The sequence below is a fragment of the Halichondria panicea genome, chromosome 16, assembly GCF_963675165.1.
Source record: "Halichondria panicea chromosome 16, odHalPani1.1, whole genome shotgun sequence".
Taxonomy (NCBI): Eukaryota; Metazoa; Porifera; class Demospongiae; order Suberitida; family Halichondriidae; genus Halichondria; species Halichondria panicea.
In genome coordinates, this window is record NC_087392.1 from 1,033,263 (window position 1) to 1,050,248 (window position 16,986).

Sequence of the window (16,986 nt, forward strand, 5' to 3'; positions counted from 1 at the left end):
CATCTTTAGTATGTATAATGCAGAACAGAAAATGTATTGATGCAATTTGTACAAGGTGATGACGTATGAAAATTCAGAATAATATGCAGCAGACAAGAATTAAAAGAGCAGTATTAATTCATACAAAAACAATAAGATTGAGTAGAAATATAAGAATCATACAAACGCAACAAAAACCTGCTTGAAATAAGTATGTAGACATAAGAGCACAGAATGTTTAAAATCTGGACTAGATCGAATAAGAGTCCGTTGCTCATACCAGGTTGGCCAAAGCTGTGGCAAAGGCTTGAATGGGAGAGAAAGGTGCTTGAAAGTCGAGAATGAAGCAGCCATTGTCAATGCGACCAAATTGAAGGACCTGAATAGAAGCAAAAAAACGTTCATAATATCATGTCTATTGTTGCGACCACACTGCATGCAGCATTGTTAATTAAGTATGGTACAAAAATATGTACAAAGTCACATGTACTGTATACAAAGTAACTTGAGAATAGGGTACACTAATGGAGTAAGACACTGATATCAGTAGGAAAAAACATAATATATATTACATATTATTTTGCAGGGAAGAAAACTTAGGTGGGTTGTTTCTTCCTCTGCACTACGGCTTGGGATACACTATACATTAAACAGATGACTGGTTGACAAGCCTTTTAGAAGGATGCAAGTAAACAACACTCACAACTCTAATGGATCTAAATTCTTGTGGCTGGTGGGCATATGGAAGACACTGGTGTCAATTTTAGTGCTATCACTAGGCAAGTATTGAGTGACCACCACTTGCATGCATGACTGCACAGATAACATACAAATATACTTTGAAAGAGATGGGGTTTATGATACAGACACACAGGCACACAATCAATTTAACCCAGAGACTCCTACACATCTTACTCACACACTTTGACCAACTCAAGCCAAAAACCCAAAGACAACACTTAAAAGGTAACTCAAGCCAGACATAAAAATTCCTCCCCCCAATGCTAAATCTACAAAAGTTTTATATTGTCCACCTTCGAAAGGAATTCAAACATATGTTTTCAACGCTTGTCAGCAACACTGTCCCCAACTAATACATAGCTAGGTAGCTACCTACACAGCTGACACCAGCCAGGAAACTAACAGTAAATATTGTAATGTAATCAAGGAAATGAGGACTATGCAGCTGCTTGCTACACATGCTCACTAAGAGGGGACACAGTAATAGACACATTCACACAGTGCACACACACACTCACACACACTCACACTCAGGTGTCTATATACTCCAGGTGTACTGGTAATCAAGACACTAATAATTTGTGCAAGCCATAAAAGGGAAGGTCCATGCACACAAGATGAAAGCCATACAGTACATGGGAAAGGTTAGGAAGCTACTAGTACCTACGTACAATTACACCGCTATTCAAGAACAGTACCCCCCCTCACATGAAATCATGGGTACACAATTGTGTAGGCTTCAGTGTAGGCTTGATACATACGGTTGCTATACACAGACAAAGGGCTGTTTAGGGTGTCTTAGAGACATACACTATATGTTCAGAGCATGTTTCCAATTGTGAACAAATATAAACTAAACAAGTTAGAGTCAGTACATGCTTGGCAGCCGAGCCAACACAATAAACACACACACTGTGAGGCCAAATTTCATGCAAATTTAACTGAACCAGGCCACGTATCAGGATAATTAGGTTATGTATATACACTTCCTACGAACTACACACACCTGATCACTGTCCAGCTCCAGTTGGAAGTTCTTGGCTGACTTAGTAGTTACTCTGCCTCCAAAGTCCAGCTGATATATCATGTGTTGCTCGTTCCATGTGGGTGTTTTACTGTGAATCTGGATATGGGAATCGGACATAGACACTCTCTGCCCCTTTACTGAAGTACTGGTGAGGCTGTAAGGGCCCATTCCACTGCTAGCAACTGTTCTACTATTCTTGTCTTGTACACTTGCCGACAAATCCACACTCGATTTGACAGCCTCTAACGTTTCTGTTTCTGGTGTAAGTAGCGGCAGTTGCAATTCCTCCATAGACATTAAACTCTCAATGGTGTTGCTATCAGGCTCCATAAACACGTCCACAGAACAGCTGGACTCGTCGTTGGGTCGTAAATCTTCACTAGAGCTCTCGTCGGAGCTTGCATCCGAATCTATTCCAGAATCTGAGATGTCCCGATGCGGGAGATAGGCAATCACCTTTCGTGGCTGGATGTGTAGAAATGATGTTTTGATAATGATACTGCCCATGTCTGCAGGAAGTTTGTCTGAGAGGCTTTGAATCTTGAATTTCGATGCCATCACGTTGGAAGTGATTTCAGCGAGTTGGTGTGGGTTGTTCTCAGCCCAAGAGGTTCTAAGTAAAGTGTCTCTACTGCACTGTGGTGGTTGCGAGGTGGGTTGCGAATGCCTCGGTGAGTCACCATCGTCTTCTCTACACGCTAGCTGCACTCCAGATTCCGTGTTCAATGAGAGGTGAGCTTCATCGTGACCGGCTAGTCTGAGTTGACTGGGAGTGGTGGTCTCAGCGTTCAGGCCAGTGTCCATACTCGTATCACCTTCAATTGTGTCCAGTATGAGGGTCTGGGGCTGAGGAGAAGTGTTGGAGCCATTGGTACTGCTCGGGAGGGAGATGGTGAAGCTTTGTCTGAGCTTAATGCTGCGTTTGTGAGCTTCTAGGACAGGGACCAATGTGCCAAGGTGCTCCACGTAGAGCGTGTAGGAGGTTGGATGTCTTGAGGACCGCTGGTTTGCAGGGTTGCTTGAACAAGCTGTACTCGACTCTCTAGAGGGCATATTGGGGACCACAGTGCAGAATGTTCGAGTGCTTCCCTCTGGAGGCCTGCTCACATACTCTAGCAGCTTGGCACCTCGAGGGATTTGAGCCTACAGGGACGGAGAGGAAGCGATAAATATATACGCATAAACACATATCTTAGCCAGCTAATCACGAGACAGGAGTAAGTCTGTGTGTGTGCTAGCTACACTGTACACAGGTTATGACTACAGTTTATAGCACAGAAAATTAACCACATGCTACTATGGACAGGGTGTGTAATAGTATTGTCTGCAAGCAACCCACTACAATTGGGTACATATTTTGTTAGTATATATGGCCTTTAGTGTTAACTGGGAAGAATCCAAATAGCTTGGTTCTGGCACAAATACTGGCTCAAAGGGAACTATGTTTGTGTCGCCAGTTAAGGGTTTGGTGGACAACAGAGGCCATTCAGAACACACACACACACACACACACACACATAGTAGTCAGCACATAGTAGCTGTTCCCACATTGGGCTAGCTTACACTAATTGGATAAAGACTGAGTTTATAATATATAATTCTTAGTATTGAACCAATTGAGCTGACAGGGTGTCAGGATGTGGTAGCACTGATCTAAGGACCTTGTGAATACTCAGGGCAGAGTCACACTTCAGAAGCCACACTGTTAACTATCATGAGAGTAACACTGACTTCCATCCAGCTACATCATGTATCCTTAGACACTGATAGTCTAACTGATAGTCTAACTGTGGCCACATGCAAGTGAAAACTTGTAAGGAAGTATCAATGAAGTATCACGGATCACAGTACGTACAGTATGCATGTCAATGTACATGCATGCATCATATTAATACACCACTACTTCATCCATCATTATCATGCATAGCTCAATTTGTTGTTGTCCCTAGAAACCTGCTCTTGCTATAGAGATTGGTAGGATAACCAGAAGCGCTATATTCCACCCTCACAAATAGGCTTCTTATCTAGCCCACACCTGCCACACATGGGTGAATTTTCCCCCCTATGGGCAGTCTAGGAATGGCTTCTTGAAAGTTAATGGCTTTGGGACATACAAGAAACAACACAAGGCTAAATCCAGTTTCATTTCAGTTTAGCTGTAAAGCTCACAAAGAAACCACAGACTATAAAAACAAAATGTTCTAAGTTTCAACCACACTTTTTTCAGTTTTAAAGTCCATTGATCACAACAATGCTTCTGTGTGCTCTGAACAATGATTATACATGCACCTTATCAGTCTGTAACATGCAGCAAACACATGCTGGACATTTTAACACTCATTAGCACTTTGAACTGCTAATTACTTATCATCTAATTATTACAACAATAGCCCACATCAACTGTACACCATGTAAAGTGCTCTCTCTACCCCTCCACACCGCCATTAGGAAGCTACTCACTTGAATGGTTGGGTCGAATGATTCCGCCACAGCCACTTTTAACTTGGTAGGTAAGACAAGGTTGAAGCTCGCATCTCTGCTGGGTAGTGTATTGGCTATAAGGTTCTGACAGAGGGCCTGGAGGGAGGGGATGCCTCGAGAGATTGTAGCCGAGTGGAGTAGCGTCTTTGTGGCCACAAACAGTTTCTGGTCATTATGGCCCCAAGTGATGGCTGTGACTGACTCCTGCATAGGACGAGCATTGTGATGTGTATGTAGTTAAATTAGTACCTAAGGAAACTGAATGCACAACATCCACATGTTGTCTGAGACATGAGTACAGAAGTCATATATGGAAACATTTGCACACCTAAGACTCAACAACACATGTTGTACAAGTACGTCTGATTGGTCAGACTAAACTTGGAAACATATGCATGCATTATCAACAGTAGCTAGAAGCTACATTAATTATATCAGCCAGAAATCAATGCACCATGAACCAATTTACAGCGGGAAAGGGGTTAATGGCATTTATGGCACACGACACACAGACATAATGATGCAAGTACAGTTATCAAAAGGGTAGGCATGTTCACAATACCATAAATGCCAATTCTATTGATTGGAACAAAACAAACAATTCATCACACACGACTTACAGGGCCACAGCAACTTAAGTTGATTACCCAGATAGTGCAAGTACAAATTGATACACACAACTGGCCGACTATATTTGTTTTTCTTTGAATTCGCACACACAAAGGACAAAGGTAAGTTATCATCAAACAAAAACAGTTATTATCACATATAGATAAGTGAGATATCCATACTCAATAATACAAGGAATCCGAGCTACATTTCTTTATAGAGGGTTAATTGCCTATCATTTTAGGAATGTATATACAGACACACAGACTCAGCGAAAGTCGGATGGGCTCGCCACATTTTTGAAGTGCCTAATGAACCATTTCATTGATGTCTTGTGGCTATAATGCACTTAGTTACCAAGGAACACACACAGACATTTAGCTCTTATCAAACATTCTCACATGACCTATCACCCTACACCCTGTGACATCAAAGGCCAATTTCCTGTCAACAACACTAGTCATCAATTGACCTTTAACATACCTTTGTTCTTAGTGGTAATGTGAACAGCAGCTGTCCTGTGGGCTGGAAGAACCTCACTGTAGACATAGCTTGTGACTTTCTGAAGCCGGCCACTGCCAGAATTCCACCATCATTGCTCCACAGCATCTTGCCATCAATGAGACCGGTACGAATGATTGTAGCTTGCTGATCGCCGCAAGAGTTCATCAAAACAACCTTTCCGTTTCGTAGGTAGAGGGAGAGCCGTACACTTCCAGACTTGTCTTTGTTCTCGTTGGTGTGCTGGGGTGGATTGGCTGCAGATCCAGCGGGAATTTGGCCAGACGCCAGGAGATGACCACTTTCTATTCCACCCGTTGGGTTCGTGGTGTCTTCGCTTGTCTTGTTTGGCACCAACACCCATTGCAAGCCGATGATTCCAATCCCAGGCAAGACTTCTGTGGTTGAGACCAGAGTGCCTCCGTGTACAGCGTCTAGTTCGATCAGTTCTCCTATGCTGGATCCTACAACTATCCTAGAGTCATCGGGGCTCCACGTTGAGCTCATGAGTCTGGAGGGTGTCGAATGGTTTGAGGGGTTAGTCACAAACGAGCCGAGGTTCAACTGGCGAGCCCAGATCCTTCGTCCGTATGCAGTACCCACTAGTACATAGCCATCAATGTAAGCTATCAGAACTTTGTTCCCGTCATTGCTCCATTGAAAATCACTAATGGCAGTGCCACGATTGTTGACAAGTTCCATTATCGAACGTCCGTTGTGATTCCTCCACACAATCACTGTGCCAGATGCATCACATGTGGCAATCTTGTCCAAATGATTGTTCCAGCGGACAATGGTAACCTGTAGTAGTACACGTAGTACAGATAGTTTACAAGCAAGTACAAGCTTACAACAGCAAGTATTGGTAACACACACAAACACTATGCACTCAACTCATGTTTTGATAGGTGTTGTGTTAAAGAGAACTTTATACATACGTGAGAGCACTAAAAGCGTAGACCATCTAGTAGACCTAGTGTTCAATGAACGATAGGAATTCAAGCCGGGTGGGTGGCATACTTAATACCATATGCTCCATGATTAGGGTTACACGCTAAACAAACCATACACATACGTGCGGGTACACACACCACCTTCAAGATTCACACCATCTAACCATCTAGCTACATGCAGCTAGCTAGCTATCTTGGTACATTATTCATGGCTCAAACACAGCTAGCTAGCTCATCAATGAATGATATTGCCCACCAGCTAGCTATAAGCTATTTAGCCAGCTACTAAATTGCTCAATAAAAAGTAACCAGTACACCCTCAGTACAACTAAAGCTAGCTAGCTCGAACAACCAATCAGTGCGCTGCTCACCTCTTGAGAATGTTCTCTAAAATTGAAGTTCTTTCTAAAGGCTTGTCTTTCCAGCGAGATGTCTGTGTTCTCACACTCTGTGTCTTCATCATCAGTAAGTTCTGTGTAAGTGACTCCTACTGTCTTTTTTGAGTTGCCAGTTGCCAGCCAACCTCTCTTCTCGTCTCCTTTCCACGACAGAGACAGGACATCTGCATCCAGTGCAGCCGGAGAGTCGCGATCAAAAGCAGCGTACATAGTGAACGGATAACCTAGCTATAGGTAGATGTGCTTGCAGAGTGAGGTATCTTCTAGTTCTAGCAGCAAACAACTTGAACCACAAGCGATCGAGCGTATGAATCAACTCTCAGTAGAATACTAATACAAAAGCTACCAACAACTTGGAGAGCTACACATAAAACCACAATTTCTAAACAATCGTTAGCTCAAGCTTATATCCGCTGCATTCTTGTGGCTTCTGCATACTCAAAGCCATTCATGCATGCATCCATTCTATTTAGCAGCTGAAGTGTCAATTCTACTGTGTAAATATTGGTCCCACAACCAGAGAGTGATAATGGGTACCAATTGGGCTAGAAATAGGGTGTAAATTGATGAGCAAGACAATTTTCTTTGTACACCACATTCAATAGGTGTTAATTTTACTGGCTACAGCTGATAATCTGAGCTAGCGTATTGTGTACCTCATTAGCACATGTGAAATCAATAGTCCAGAAATGTAGAGCCACACAACTATTTATTAAATATTGGTATTGTCCAGGGGATAAAAAATAAAAATAATACTGCATGGTCTACTACCCTGTCACTGTGGCTAGCTAAATAACAAGAGTTAAAGAATAGTACACGGGATGGTGCAGCAGAGAGGTGTGTCATCCTCGGGCTCTTGGACCAACTGCTGCTGTGGCTGCTGTGGCTGACCGGACGAATCGGGTGGAAAACCCTACAGAACACATTAATCAAATTAGCATCCAATGTGTCCGAACAGTATAAGAAATGTTTAGTAACAATGATATGTCATTTCCCATTTCCTATAGTGGTACATGCTAAACATCCCTCCATGCCTATGAACATATGCTGTGTCTAGAGGGAAGCCACTAGGTCACATATAAGGTGATGCACTGTACATTGATGAGGAATTAACACAAACCACTTTGGCCCACAACAGAGAAACCACAACAACGTGTACATAAATCTTAAACTAGGTGGATCAATGGCTTTTGTCTGGGAGTGGGAATATAAGCAGTCTGGTGATTAGATAATACTATAACTTCAAAGGAATTGAACAAAGAATTCTCATGTATAATTATCGCTACTGTTGTTAATGTACATGCAGAGAACTGAACTCACCTGCAGTTGGGCGCCTGGCTGCTGTGGAGGGTAGCCCTGTATGTAACGGCATCACATTGTCTCATAATCAGTAGATAGTACTTATCACAGCATGCATTACCACAGACACACACGTACACAAGGGAATCTGCCAAACTATGTTTAGAATCCACCCCTTCTGTTGGCATCGTACAATAACTGTGGGTTCGCTGAGACAGATTAATTTGACCACCACTCGAACCTCCCTTATACTATTATACCTCAATCGTCTAGTGTGTACAGTGCATACCTGTCCAGGGGGAGGAGGGTATGCAGCTGCTGGATCCACAACAAAGCCAACGGGAGGAGGACCATCACCAGAGTACGCTGGGGGAGCTCCTTGGGCCTACAAACACAATCATATTATATAAGCCAAGCAAATCACCTGTACCTGAGGGTTGGCAGGATATGCTTGAGGGGGCTGCTGGCCTTGGGGGTAGCCTTGAGGAGGCTGCTGGCCTTGAGGAGGCTGCTGGCCTTGGGGGTAGCCTTGAGGAGGCTGCTGGCCTTGGGGGTGGCTTTGAGGGGGCTGCTGGCCTTGGGGGTAGCCTTGAGGGGGCTGCTGGCCTTGGGGGTAAGCTTGAGGGGGCTGCTGGCCTTGGGGGTAGCCTTGAGGGGGCTGCTGGCCTTGGGGGTAGCCTTGAGGGGGCTGGCCTTGTGCAGGGTAAGGCTGCTGGCCTGGGGCTGGATAGGGCTGTGCAGGCTGCCCTCCTGGAGTCACTACAAACTGCTGCGGTGGTGGCTGTGAGGCTGTATTATGAAGAATGAACAATAAAATTATTACAAGAGAATTCATGATCTTATAAGTCAAAAAGTTGCAGAGCTATATGCACAAAGGAGACCTCAGCCAGGGCTTGTACAAGACAAAATATTACAAGAAGAACTAGCTATACAATCGTATCATGAAGTAAGGATTAGTAGAATAGAAAGGATAGAAGAGTGGAACTGTTTGCAGTTTTAATTACAACCCATAATGCCTTGTTAAACAAAAATGCTAAATGGCAGTACAACATACTAACCTGCTGCTGCTGCCCCTAATCCTAACGCAATCCCAGTTGAAGCAGCAGCTCTTCTGCGTCGACCAAACCCCCACCGAAATCTGAATAGAGGCCTTCGCCCTGAAAAATAGATAGAACTTTGTAAATTCAAAGCTAATCAAATCGATACACAGAGTAACCACACAAAACACACAAAACGTACCAAATAATCCCCTTCTGCGGCCTATACCATGACGATGACCAATACCATGGTGACCAATACCATGGTGGCCAATACCATGGTGACCGATACCATGGTGGCCAATACCATGGTGGCCAATACCATGGTGACCGATACCATGGTGACCAATGCCATGATGGCGATGCCCTATCCCATGTCCTACCCCATGCCCACCATGACGATGACCACCAGCTCGATGACCACCAGCTCGATGACGATGACGACCACCAGCTCTTCTTCCACCTCGTCTAGGCATCTGTACTGTAGCAGCAGGTCTTTGTTGTTTTGCCACACCCTTCAATAAATGCTGGTTCAGCCCCTCCCACCCAGTGATAAGCCCGATCCACGCATGCGCACACTGCGCCAATAATAATTATTGCAACATGCACACTATATAATATTATAAGTCCAGCACTGAGTTGATGAATACACAAGCACACAATAACATAATTACATCATTATGTATTATTGCTACAATAGTTTGTATAGTGTTAATGAACAAGTGATGAAAACCATCGTCCCAGTCTTGCTCCGAGTCCAATGACAGCTTTGCCTGCAGTCACTGTCTCCTTCATAGGTTGTGTGACAGCCATTTTGACTTCTTCCCCAGCTAGCTCAGACCTCACTCTCTCTATGTTCACTTCATTAGTAGGTTTAGGCTTCTTTTTGGTTTCAGTTTTTGCTTGAGATTTGTCAGTGATAATAACTGGATGGAAAGCAATAAAAGTTTAGTTATATTTACATAAAGTTTTATTGCATAAGTTATTTGGTATTTCCCTGCATACCAAGCCAAAATGTAGTAAACAAAATAGGTACATGTAAACAAATACTTACAGAAATTCCCTTTGAATTTGAGGGTTTCCATATCCAGCCCTTGATTCTTCAAAAACTCTTCTGTTTTCACAGAAACTGATCGGCCTCTTCTTGCGTTTCGTGTTTGTTTTCCACCAACTATCCTTGCTATGACCATCTTGCATTTGTTTGCAGCATTTTCAGAGAGGATTGTTTGAAAGAAGTCTCGGCCAAAGATGCTCCAATGGTTTTTGGTGCTCAATCGAGAGATAAGAACCTCAATGTCTTGCACTGCTTGAGATAAATCCTATGAGAAAACAATAGGTGATGAATGTAACAGTGATTGTTAGGCACATGCAGTTGATTGTACACAATAGTAATACCTAGCTTGTGCATTATAATAAATGGCATATATGTACCTCTCTTGAAATCCCAGGATAGAATCTGCCACCTCCCATTACCTCATACTTCATTGTTGGAGCTGGAAAATCAGTTCGACTGGCTTGCACAGCTACAGAATCAAAAGTACATTATCACAATCTTGAGAGTATTAGATTCTAGCATCTTACATTGGTCTATATCAGGATGTTCCAAGAAATTGCAAATCTGATCAGCTGTTAGATCAAAGACTTCAACTCCATATTTTCCGCTAAAAAACATCTGATCATTTCCATCTTGGTTGCCTGCAGACAATTACAATTATGTATGCACTGCACAGTTATGTAAATTGGTTTACTTACCAAGAATACCCACTTTGTAAGTTTTTGCCATTGTTTTTGGTCTGGTTCAGTTGCTGGTCAATTTTCTGTTGAGGAATTGCAGGTAAAAGTGAGTTGCTGCTTTGCTTTATACACATGTGCAGTCATACTATAAATAGAATATTATAATTATAATCTAAAAATAAACTTATTTGTTAATTACGTAATTGATTCTCATGTGTGCATTTGCCATGCGCATTCTGAAGAACCACGTGGAAAATTAATGGCAACATGGAGAGAGTTGTGTGAGTTCTTTGTCTTCTACAAATTCCCATTTAATCACCTTTTTCTTTCACAGGAAGCCCAAGAATCAGCGCGTCAAGAGAGCTCTTGAGAGACAAGAGGCTAAGCTCATTGAAAACACAAAAAATGCCCTTTTTTTCCGTGGAACTCATAGCAGTGAGGTCGTTTCCATGCTCCTGAAAGACTTTGTAAGCTTCTGTTAATCACTGTGTATGTTTATTGATGTTTTAATGTTTTACTTTTGCAGTATGCTCTCAAAAAACCAGATGCTGTTGTTTTTCAACGGTAAAAGAATACTTTTTTCCGGTGCTAGCCGGCCAACAATGATATTAACCTGTGTTTCTGTCTAGAAAAAATGATGTCAGACCATTTGAGGATGCCAGCAAAATTGTGAGCAACAATTAGTGTGAATGAAGTTTATTGTGTTCCAATCTAAAACCGGCAGGAATTCTTTAGCCGAAAGAATGACAGTTCTCTCTTTATGTTCGGATCACACAGCAAAAAGAGACCTAATAACATCGTGATTGGTACGGAGAATTATTTCTGATGACATTTATATGTGATTTTGATCATTGTTTGCAGGCAGGCTCTTCTCTCACCAAGTGCTGGACATGATAGAATTGGGAGTGGAAAACTACAAGAGCAGGCAATCATTCAAGGTAGACCCCCAATTGCCCACCACTCAAAAGTATACCTCAAAATTTTATTGCAGTTGGAAGGAAATATTCTCGGATCAAAACCTTGTTTAATATTTTCTGGCGACCAGTTTGAAACAGAATCCACTTATGCAAGGCTTAAAAACCTGCTAATTGGTAAGGGTGATGTAATAACAATTTGTTGGTCATCTGGTGTTGCATAATTTAGATTTCTTCCATGGGCCTACTGTTTCTCAAGTGCGATTGGCTGGACTAGATCATGTGATGACATTCACCGTTTTTGAGGGCAAAATCTACTGCAGAAATTACAGGTGTGACTTAATATATAATCAGATTGTTGTTGAAATCTTTCTCTCTTGTAGGATTTCATTGAAGAAGTCAGGTACAAAGGTCCCTCGAGTTGAACTGGCCGAGGTTGGCCCATCTGTGGATTTTGTTTTGAGACGAACACAACTGGCTAACGACCAGATAATCAAAGAAGCTAGCAGACAGCCTAAAGCTACTAAGGTAATTGAAACTTATTTTGTAGTGAAAAACTGTCCGTACTGTCAAATGATGAGCACTCTTTGATTGAAATGCAACATGAAAGTAAACCTTTCACTCTAATTTTTTGCTGATGGCACTTACTATTAATACGTTTCCATAAATATTTTGTATGAGTAGGATTTTAAGACTATGATGTTTCATGCAGGTAAAGACAGTGAAGAATGTGTCGAGAGATGCGTTTGGGACAAAGCTCGGTAGAGTTCACATGAAGAGGCAAGACTTCTCCAAGTTACAGACCAGAAAACTGAAAGGACTGAAACAAACACTCACCCAGAAGAGAACTAGTGGTAGTAGAAGTCATTCAAGAACAACAAAGACACATTAGAATTTATCATACTTTTAAATTATGTTATTACCGAGTGTTGCAATCACCACGGCATGTTTATAGATTTCTAATGCTATATATGAATAATTATAATGAGGGGCTGAATGTGTCACACTTCCTTATTTACGGAATACCATAACGAATATTAATGAGGGGCTGAATGCTAAATTTTAATATTACAATCTATTATTAATAGGTGTTACTTATAATCGATACATTAAATAATTATTAAATGGTGAATGATGAATTTCAATATTAACGTTCAAGAACATCACAAATGGGCTAAGAATTGAGTCCCTTTAGTTCACTGATCTTCCCACATATCTTGAGTGCTGGGCCTGTCTTGATACCCATCAGCTTCACCATCATCTCAGCATTCAGGGACAACAACGATTCCCCATCCACTTCCTACACGAAAACGAACAACACAATCTTATTAACAATCGATTCAGCATTAAACGAATGGGGCGTGTACTAGCTCTGCAATGGCTCGTACATTAAATTTATTTGTGCATTACTACAACAGTCTATTAGTGTTGAGAGAATGAGCCTATAGTCTGAGTACGTCACATACCATTGGATTCCTTAAAAATCGCATCTATCTATACCTTTATTCTCAATGCAAACACACTCCTACTTGGTAGCTCTAGCTAATAAATGGTGTGGGGAAGCTCTATAAATATCTACTATGCTGTGGACTCCCTCCCAATAGAAGAAAATGTACAATAGAAGAAAATGTAAACGCAAAATTCCCTCAGCTGCTATAATAATTATTATACTTACATGTTCCTTGAAGGTAGAGGAGTAGTTGCAACGTGGTATACTGGCCACAAACGCGACGACATCCTCCACACTCCAGCTCATTAGATCTTGCTTCTCCTGCCATGGAGTAGCCACGCCTTTCGATCGTTTACTTTTCTTCGGAGTTGCTGTTGAGGAAGAGTTTTTATTGTCAGTGTTTGGCAGTGGATTAGTGCTCTTTTGATTCTTTGTCTTTATTTTGGCTGATGTGGACTTCAGTGGTGGAGTTTTCTTAGGTGTTCTCTTTCGTAGACTGCGACGGACAATCTGGAACTGTTTTGCTGTATCTGTTTGTTGAGGTGTCTCCACAGTTTCAGACCGTAGCGCTGAAGGGGAAGCTTTTGGAGACTTCTTTTCTAAGGAATCCAGTTGGCTTTTGTCTTTTTGTGTAGTTATTGGAGTTTGATGCTTTGAGCTGGGGCTTGTGGACTGCTGTTCACTCACAGAGACTTGAGGTGGCATCGGTACCATACCAACGATTCTGAGTGGTATTAGATCAGACTCTGTTGTCAGTACAGCTACTGAAGAGGTAGGAGGTACGTTGATTGTAGTAACTTCACTGGATGGCTCGTCGATTGATGGAGGCACTTCAAACTGGCCATCAATTATGAGTTGATCTTCAGAGGCGCTCTTCTTTCGTCTTCCTTTCTTACGCTCGACCTGTGCCAGGAGATCTGTTTCCATTGAAGGAGAAGATAGCTCTGTTGGCGTCAGTTGATCTGAACAACGAAGGGCTTTTGGCCATATTTCATCTCCTTGTGGTTCTCTGATCTCCAAATTTTTCACTAGGTCCTCTGCAATGTGAACGAATAAAACACAGGGTATCATAAAACATACCCCATTGCAATATTGAACACAGAGTGCAGTACATGTACATTGAACAGTGTTAAACAAAATACTGCTCACGATAGGGGTGGCAGAGGAGGCAAGGAGCTGACGGTGGTGTGGCTGAAAGGAAGTTTTCACAGCACCTCAAATCAGAAACACATTGAAATAGCATGCTCCAATAACTCGACAACTTTTTCGGCACTCCAAGTTGAATAGACGACATGGCGGTTTCGGACGACTTAGCCACGATACTGGGCCCATTACCACTCGGAACGTGCGCTAAGGCAGCCACTGGGTCCTTGCAGAGGTTCACTAGGAGTTGCAGTACTGACTGTGTTGTCTCGGCAATGTTTCCAGGTCCTAGAGAGAAGGGCAGATCAGAGATAACCTTGTCTGGATCAAACAGAGGACTGGGCCTGCAACACATGTTGAAGTACACCTTTGTACTGTAGCCAAGAGCTGCAATGAAATAATTTATTATTGTAAAAGTGTACAGAATGAATTTGCTTACATGCTAAGAGCTCTTTCCCCAGTGGATTCAGGGGGTCTGATAAAATGACTTGAGCCTCATCACTATCACAGGCAAACGGTTTGGGAGAAGGAATTGCCCCAAATGGATAACCGAGAGCACCTGTAGAATGTGAAAGTAATGACAATAGTGGCCTGTAAAAAGTGTGCGAGTGTGTTAGTGTGCTCTGACTTACTCTCCATGTACAATGGTCGCTTTGAAATGGAGCTCAGATTGAGCACATGAAGACTGTCAGTCTTGGTTGCATCCTCACGTACAACACATAGTGGGCAATTCTCAATCAGCCTAATATATCAAACAGAGTAACATCTAAAAATCCGTACACTGTAGTCCTCACCTCAAGAGTAGCTCCTCTCTATAAACTTGTGGTTGTCTCTTTGCTTTGCCCTGAGGGGTAGCCATTGGTCCTGGCTCAGTTTCCACAATCTCCACCATGGCTCCAGGCACATCGAGAGGTCCCTCAACAAGCACACTACCCTCACCCGACATATTGACACCAGCAGAGGCCATAGTCTCTCCATTACTAGAGTCAGAGATGGTCACGTACTCAATATGAGGAGAATCAACTGAAGAAATGAATATGTAGAGATAAGAAATAGCTCTGGATAGTAGCTAGTCAGTACACGGGGCAATAAAATTTAGGTGATACATTATTCAAACTTACCGTCTGTCTGTACAATACTCTCGCTCGCATTGTATTGCAACTCATAGTTTGATGGAACTGTGTACTTGCGTGGGCGTCCGGAGTTTGGCTTTCGATCATGAACCATCCCAGTGGCTAGGAATCGCTCCCACACTTTGCGTACTCCACTCACAGAGACCTTGAGCTCTTTGGCTATCTCACGGCATCTCTTCCCATCCTTCCTCATGGCTATTATCCGTCTACGCAGCTCAATTGGTAACTTGACACACAGCATCCGTTGCTTATTGAGAGTGTGTTCATCCAGTTGGTCTACACTGTCGACGTTAACGACTAAAGAGTTAACATCGAAACTTTCATTTTCGCTTGAGTGTTCAGTTTGAAAAGTGTCACTGTGCTGGGCTTGGGAAGATACTTGTACATTTACAATGTTCTGTCCTGCCTGTGCAATGGCTGCAGCTAGCAGTTGGGCCATATTATCAGTAGGCACACTCCTTGGGTTGATTTCTCCAGACATCATGCTTTCCAGAATACTTCTTATAACCGCATTCTGATCAACATCTCCCTCCTCTGTCATGGTGAATATTAGATCTTGCAATAGACTTCAGAATGCTAGCTAGGCTCATAGAGAGTGGAGAGTAAGAAAATGTATTCTGTCTCAGGAACAAAAGGGTCAAAAATTAATGTCACATGATAAGAGTTAAAAACACACATGGGCTCTATTATTTTTGCGCATGCTCAGTACCGACTCTATTGCATCAATGGAAGATAACCAATACACTCTTCAGAATCACAAAAACATTGTTTAGTTCCAGTGTCCACACTAGAAATTCCATTTCCTTTCCTTCCGAAATAACTAAAACAAATCTCTTCTTGAGATAGAATATCTCTGCAAGCAAAGAGGCACAACCTTGGCAGTATAGAGTTGCTCCTCACAGCCACCATCATCAGATTAGGAGAGCACGAATGATTAATGAACCTCAACAGATTTCCTTTCTGTGTAGCATCAATATTGGTTACTAGTGTGTTTCCATTGCTCAAGTGTTCTTTGTATTGCACAATGTAGCAAGAGTCGGCTGGTTGAAGCTGCCCCAAGCGCTTCATTGCTTGAGATGTAGACAAAAGTTCACCAACATATTCACCCAGGTAAGACCCATTAGGAATGAAATTCAACGTGCGCACACCCATGCCTTTGCTGCAGGTATGAAACAGATCGAGCTCCGGGTGGTAACTGTACTGTTGAGAAGTTCGATTGAAACAAGACACATTACAACTGCAATTGGCGTTGCATTCAAAGATTGGTGGAGAGCTTTCAGTCAAGTATGCATCAAGGAGACATCTGTCAGTAGTATATGCAATACTGCAGGAGCAAGGTATATCGGAATCACTGGAGCATGTCTCGTTGCAGTGGCAGCCTGGGTAAATAGAGTCTGTGCTTGTCAGTAGATCAGGAGTGATACCAGGCCCAGAAACACAGTGATCAAGGCTGGTGTAGTCCTTCAGGGATGAACTAGCCATTGCCATTCAACTTTATACTGTATAGTTGTGTTTGGCATGTGGCTGAATTTTTAACATTTGTTGATGTGTTGACACTTTTCCAGCATGCTTGATAAAGGGTCAACT

The 16,986-nt window shown here is 42.4% G+C and overlaps 6 protein-coding genes across 8 annotated transcripts; 1 reads left to right on the forward strand and 5 right to left on the reverse strand.

Moving 5' to 3' along the window:
• Positions 1-13: 13 nt before the first annotated feature.
• Positions 14-7,082, reverse strand: LOC135350220 (tubby-related protein 4-like). The gene is made up of 5 exons (XM_064548955.1): positions 6,663-7,082; positions 5,321-6,139; positions 4,208-4,432; positions 1,727-2,890; positions 14-358 (listed from the first exon to the last, which is right to left on the reverse strand). The coding sequence occupies exons 1-5, from the start codon at positions 6,897-6,899 to the stop codon at positions 254-256; spliced, it is 2,550 nt and encodes an 849-aa protein (XP_064405025.1). The 5' UTR covers positions 6,900-7,082; the 3' UTR covers positions 14-253.
• A 271-nt stretch (positions 7,083-7,353) lies between these two features.
• On the reverse strand, positions 7,354-9,565 carry LOC135350250 (basic salivary proline-rich protein 1-like). 3 transcript variants are annotated; one of them, XM_064548991.1, is made up of 7 exons: positions 9,326-9,565; positions 9,228-9,280; positions 9,047-9,145; positions 8,419-8,777; positions 8,278-8,373; positions 8,010-8,045; positions 7,354-7,602 (listed from the first exon to the last, which is right to left on the reverse strand). In XM_064548991.1, the coding sequence occupies exons 1-7, from the start codon at positions 9,499-9,501 to the stop codon at positions 7,492-7,494; spliced, it is 930 nt and encodes a 309-aa protein (XP_064405061.1). In that variant the 5' UTR covers positions 9,502-9,565; the 3' UTR covers positions 7,354-7,491. The 3 variants fall into 3 exon arrangements, with proteins under 3 accessions (XP_064405061.1, XP_064405062.1, XP_064405060.1); XM_064548992.1 differs by having other exon boundaries at positions 8,419-8,486; positions 8,565-8,777; positions 9,228-9,564; XM_064548990.1 differs by having other exon boundaries at positions 9,228-9,564.
• An 80-nt stretch (positions 9,566-9,645) lies between these two features.
• On the reverse strand, positions 9,646-10,930 carry LOC135350263 (uncharacterized). The gene is made up of 5 exons (XM_064549004.1): positions 10,778-10,930; positions 10,607-10,720; positions 10,457-10,548; positions 10,080-10,344; positions 9,646-9,951 (listed from the first exon to the last, which is right to left on the reverse strand). The coding sequence occupies exons 1-5, from the start codon at positions 10,806-10,808 to the stop codon at positions 9,737-9,739; spliced, it is 717 nt and encodes a 238-aa protein (XP_064405074.1). The 5' UTR covers positions 10,809-10,930; the 3' UTR covers positions 9,646-9,736.
• Positions 10,931-10,954: 24 nt separating this feature from the next.
• On the forward strand, positions 10,955-12,661 carry LOC135350252 (ribosome production factor 2 homolog). The gene is made up of 10 exons (XM_064548993.1): positions 10,955-11,040; positions 11,094-11,226; positions 11,286-11,323; positions 11,389-11,428; positions 11,484-11,565; positions 11,621-11,697; positions 11,751-11,850; positions 11,903-12,005; positions 12,057-12,201; positions 12,386-12,661. The coding sequence occupies exons 1-10, from the start codon at positions 11,027-11,029 to the stop codon at positions 12,563-12,565; spliced, it is 912 nt and encodes a 303-aa protein (XP_064405063.1). The 5' UTR covers positions 10,955-11,026; the 3' UTR covers positions 12,566-12,661.
• A 68-nt stretch (positions 12,662-12,729) lies between these two features.
• Positions 12,730-15,946, reverse strand: LOC135350223 (uncharacterized). The gene is made up of 7 exons (XM_064548958.1): positions 15,388-15,946; positions 15,061-15,289; positions 14,899-15,008; positions 14,706-14,825; positions 14,273-14,653; positions 13,349-14,160; positions 12,730-12,973 (listed from the first exon to the last, which is right to left on the reverse strand). The coding sequence occupies exons 1-7, from the start codon at positions 15,938-15,940 to the stop codon at positions 12,848-12,850; spliced, it is 2,331 nt and encodes a 776-aa protein (XP_064405028.1). The 5' UTR covers positions 15,941-15,946; the 3' UTR covers positions 12,730-12,847.
• A 167-nt stretch (positions 15,947-16,113) lies between these two features.
• LOC135350262 (histone-lysine N-methyltransferase SETMAR-like) lies at positions 16,114-16,965 on the reverse strand. The gene has a single exon (XM_064549003.1). It carries the CDS (start codon positions 16,885-16,887, stop codon positions 16,114-16,116), a length of 774 nt encoding a protein of 257 aa, XP_064405073.1. The 5' UTR covers positions 16,888-16,965.
• Positions 16,966-16,986: the final 21 nt, after the last annotated feature.

Coding starts and splice junctions, on each gene's coding strand:
- LOC135350252 (XM_064548993.1), top strand. Junction 11,566..11,620: donor ACCTAATAACATCGTGATTG/GTACGGAGAATT, acceptor CATTGTTTGCAG/GCAGGCTCTTCTCTCACCAA. Junction 11,851..11,902: donor GCTTAAAAACCTGCTAATTG/GTAAGGGTGATG, acceptor TGCATAATTTAG/ATTTCTTCCATGGGCCTACT.
- LOC135350220 (XM_064548955.1), bottom strand. CDS start 6,899: ATGTACGCTGCTTTTGATCGCGACTCTCCGGCTGCACTGGATGCAGAT. Junction 6,140..6,662: donor TTAGAGAACATTCTCAAGAG/GTGAGCAGCGCA, acceptor GTACTACTACAG/GTTACCATTGTCCGCTGGAA. Junction 359..1,726: donor TGGAGCTGGACAGTGATCAG/GTGTGTGTAGTT, acceptor GCTTCTATTCAG/GTCCTTCAATTTGGTCGCAT.
- LOC135350262 (XM_064549003.1), bottom strand. CDS start 16,887: ATGGCAATGGCTAGTTCATCCCTGAAGGACTACACCAGCCTTGATCAC.
- LOC135350250 (XM_064548990.1), bottom strand. CDS start 9,501: ATGCCTAGACGAGGTGGAAGAAGAGCTGGTGGTCGTCATCGTCATCGA. Junction 8,778..9,046: donor ATTAGGGGCAGCAGCAGCAG/GTTAGTATGTTG, acceptor TTCATAATACAG/CCTCACAGCCACCACCGCAG. Junction 8,046..8,277: donor ACCCTCCTCCCCCTGGACAG/GTATGCACTGTA, acceptor CGTTACATACAG/GGCTACCCTCCACAGCAGCC.
- LOC135350263 (XM_064549004.1), bottom strand. CDS start 10,808: ATGGCAAAAACTTACAAAGTGGGTATTCTTG. Junction 10,721..10,777: donor TTACAAAGTGGGTATTCTTG/GTAAGTAAACCA, acceptor AATTGTCTGCAG/GCAACCAAGATGGAAATGAT. Junction 10,345..10,456: donor ATCCTGGGATTTCAAGAGAG/GTACATATATGC, acceptor GTTTTCTCATAG/GATTTATCTCAAGCAGTGCA.
- LOC135350223 (XM_064548958.1), bottom strand. CDS start 15,940: ATGACAGAGGAGGGAGATGTTGATCAGAATGCGGTTATAAGAAGTATT. Junction 15,290..15,387: donor GAGTATTGTACAGACAGACG/GTAAGTTTGAAT, acceptor TCATTTCTTCAG/TTGATTCTCCTCATATTGAG. Junction 14,654..14,705: donor GGGGAAAGAGCTCTTAGCAT/GTAAGCAAATTC, acceptor ATTTCATTGCAG/CTCTTGGCTACAGTACAAAG.